The sequence below is a fragment of the Nestor notabilis genome, unplaced genomic scaffold (genome assembly GCF_000696875.1).
Source record: "Nestor notabilis isolate BGI_N333 unplaced genomic scaffold, ASM69687v1 scaffold11776, whole genome shotgun sequence".
Classification (NCBI taxonomy): domain Eukaryota; kingdom Metazoa; phylum Chordata; class Aves; order Psittaciformes; family Psittacidae; genus Nestor; species Nestor notabilis.
Genome location: NW_009931532.1, coordinates 51,653 through 54,840, shown reverse-complemented (window position 1 = coordinate 54,840; position 3,188 = coordinate 51,653). Strand labels below are relative to the sequence as shown.

At 38.4% G+C, this 3,188-nt stretch overlaps 1 protein-coding gene across 1 annotated transcript in view; it reads left to right on the top strand.

Annotated features, from left to right (window-relative positions):
* The first annotated feature begins 497 nt into the window (after window positions 1–497).
* LOC104406852 (ras-specific guanine nucleotide-releasing factor 2-like) overlaps window positions 498–3,188 on the top strand; it is a 25,485-nt gene continuing 22,794 nt past the window's right edge. The window contains exons 1-2 of the mRNA XM_010015960.1: window positions 498–609; window positions 2,621–2,727. Of these exons, the coding sequence (XP_010014262.1) occupies window positions 498–609; window positions 2,621–2,727 (219 nt within the window). The remainder of the gene's footprint in view (window positions 610–2,620; window positions 2,728–3,188) is intronic.

Genomic DNA, 3,188 nt, shown 5'->3' with positions numbered 1-3,188 from the left:
CCCAGCCCGACCCGAGCAGTGATCTGGGCCTTTCGGGTAACTCCCCCCAGTTTCTGTACTGGGCATGACGTGCTGTGGTATGGAATACCCCTTTGGCCAGTTTGGGTCAGGTGTCCTGTCTCTGCTTCCTCCCGGCTTCCCCTCCTCCCTGGCAGAGCATGAGACTGAGAAAGTCCTTGATCAGAGTAAACATTACTTAGCAACAACTAAAAACATCGGTGTTATCAGCGTTGTTCCCAGGCTGAAAGTCAAAACCACAGCCCTGCACCAGCTACTGAGAAGGAGAAAAAATGACTGATGTGGCTGAACCCAGGACAACCTGGAATACAGGGCTCAGTGTTTGTCCCTGCTATACAAAGAAGATGTGGATAGGCTGGAGAGGGTCCAGAGAAAGGCCACAAAAATGTAGAAGGACTAGGAAGCCGTATTAGGGAAGGTTGAGAGAACTTGTTTTGTTCAGCCTTGAAAAAAGGCGGCTCAGAGGAGACTTTATCACCATGTTCCAGTGTTTAAAGGGTGGCTACAAAGAAGGTGGAGACACTTTTTTACAAAGAGTCACATGGAAAAGAGGAGAGGTGATGGACACAAGTTCCTCTTGGGAAGATTCAGGTTGGAAAGAGGAAAATTCTTCACACGGAGAACAGTCAGCCATTGGAATAATCTCCCCAGCCATGTAGTGGATTCTCCAGTGTTGGATATTTTTAAGATTCAGATGGACAGAGTGCTGCCGTCTTGTCTAGAACATGCTTTTGCCAAGAACGGTTGGACCAGATGATCCTTTCCAACCTGATATTCCATCATTCTTTTCTTACAAAACTGGAGATCTCCATTTACAGGATCAAGACATCAACACTAAGTACTGACAATGTGGATGTGAGTGAACATGTTGCTTACTCTCTGCAACAAGCTAATTACTGCTTAAAAATTGATGAAATTCTGAGGACCATAGATGTTTGCTGAAGTGATCTCTGGAGGTTTTCTTTCTTTCTTTCTTGCTCTTTTTTTGCAGCTAACTGAAAACTATTTCTGTAGGTTTTTTTCTATTTTCCTTCCAGCTTACTGAAACTCCTTTTCCTTACTGTTACTTTGATAAAGACTCCACTACTTTAATAAGTAATTTGCATTGCGACTTTCATTGCTGCAGTTAAGTGGCTAACTGAACAGTTTATAATGTGTATGCCTAATTGCTTCTGCAAGAGGTTAACTGTGAAAGGCATAGAAAATTAACAGACAAAATGTTGCCTATGTTAGCTTTTACTAAGGTCTCAGAGATTTTGTTTACCATGATGTTTATGGGCAGTGAAATTCCAGAAGCTGTTTTAATATGAAACTTCCTTTGATATTGACTCTTAGATGCCAACAGTGTAATATGCCATTGGTTAAAAAGCTTCCATGAAACAGAAGTTATAAAACATATTTGAGTTTGGGGTCCAGTAAAAGATGTAAGAATACAGTTAATCTTTTGTTTTCCTGCTGTTTTTTTTTACTCAAAAAATACAGAGAAACAAACTGCATTTTTTGGATTCCCTTTAATAAAAATAGAGCAATATTTCTACTGGGCTCTAAGAATACCTTCAATGAGTTTTTCATAGAATAAATCTATAATAATACACAGGTTTTTAAACAGCTATTATGCCAAAAACACAGTAAAGTACTGGTAAAATAGAAGGGTGTTTCTAGCTGTTCTCTGGACTGTGCGCTGAGTGAAGTGGAAAGCAGCAAAATGTAAGATCAAATCTAACAGAAACTTAGAAAATTGTAGACTTCTAAAATGTATCTTCAGGTAACAATTTTTTTTTTAAATTGGTGATTTTATGAAATAATTTTATTATTCTTAAAACAATGTAATAATTATTTTATCGTACAGATTGTGTCTATGATAGAGCTACAGCAGAATGAGAAGAGAAAGAAGCAATAATGTGACTGTAGGAAGAAACTTTCTTGCTTGCTTTTAAAATTATTTCTTTATAAGTAAATATTGTTGAGTAAAAAAAATAACAGTTGTATTTACAAGATTATGTTGCAGTTGGCAACTCTGTTTTCAGGCAGCTGAGGTTGTAAATGTGTTCTCTGCATACCTCTCACTTCATTGTCACCCAGTGGTAAAAAAAAATAAATAGCTTTTTTGAACAGTTTCTGTTGACTGTATAATACTGCATTTCTTGTGTTGACATTCTTCTCTTGTCTGAACTGCTACCCTCCCCTATTTCTTTACCCTCTGAAATTTACCTCTTTCCCATTTCTAAATCATATTCACTTTCCTTCTGTCATCTGCTTGATGACAGGCCTTGTACATTTTTGGGCTTGTCCTGGCTTTTACTGTTATTCTCTTCTATAATGCAGTGAGACCTTGATGTTATTGATGCACACAAATATTCTTCATGTTTCTAAAACTGAACGCTGACCCAAGGAGGTGTCTGTGTTGGTTGTGATGTGCAAGGCTGTATTCTACAGCTATTGCAGAATTTCAGCAGTCCAAATGGTCGTATTTGCAAGTCTGTATAGGCATCTTTCCTTTGAATGCACATAAATGTTCTATGAGCTTCCAGTTTACCAATGTTGTTAATACTGTATTTGAATTTTTTCTACCTCCGTTAACTTTAATGTGTGCTTTTTCCAGGATTTAACAACTCTGAACGCACATGTGACAAAGAGTTCATAATACGCAGAGCAGCCACAAATCGTGTCCTAAATGTCTTGCGCCACTGGGTCTCCAAGCATTCTCAGGTATTCTTCTGTTGCACTCTTCTCCTTTCCAGCTGTAATGCATTTATGTTCTCCCTACTAAATATTTTAGGCTGCTGTGTAGTGGTGTGGAGGTCAAACAGTCTGAAAAGTCAGTGCTGTAAAGGTGATACAGAGAATTTAGCTTGTAAAAACACACTGTTAAGCAAGTGAGGAATCCTTCATCTAGTCTTGCAAATATCCAGTTACAACATTATTGCTGGTAACACTCCATGTGAATGCTTTACTGTTACAATGCGTGTTGAAATACATAATGGGCAGGTTGAATTAATCTTTCAGATTGTCAGTGTTCATGCTACTGGCAGCTTAGTTCAATTAGACCACGTCAAAATGCTGGTATTTGCATACAGCTATTTGTTCATTTGTTATGAAATATGGGAAGAGTCACCAGACCTTCATGTTGGTCCCTCTACAACCATGACAGGACTGTAGGTCTGATACAT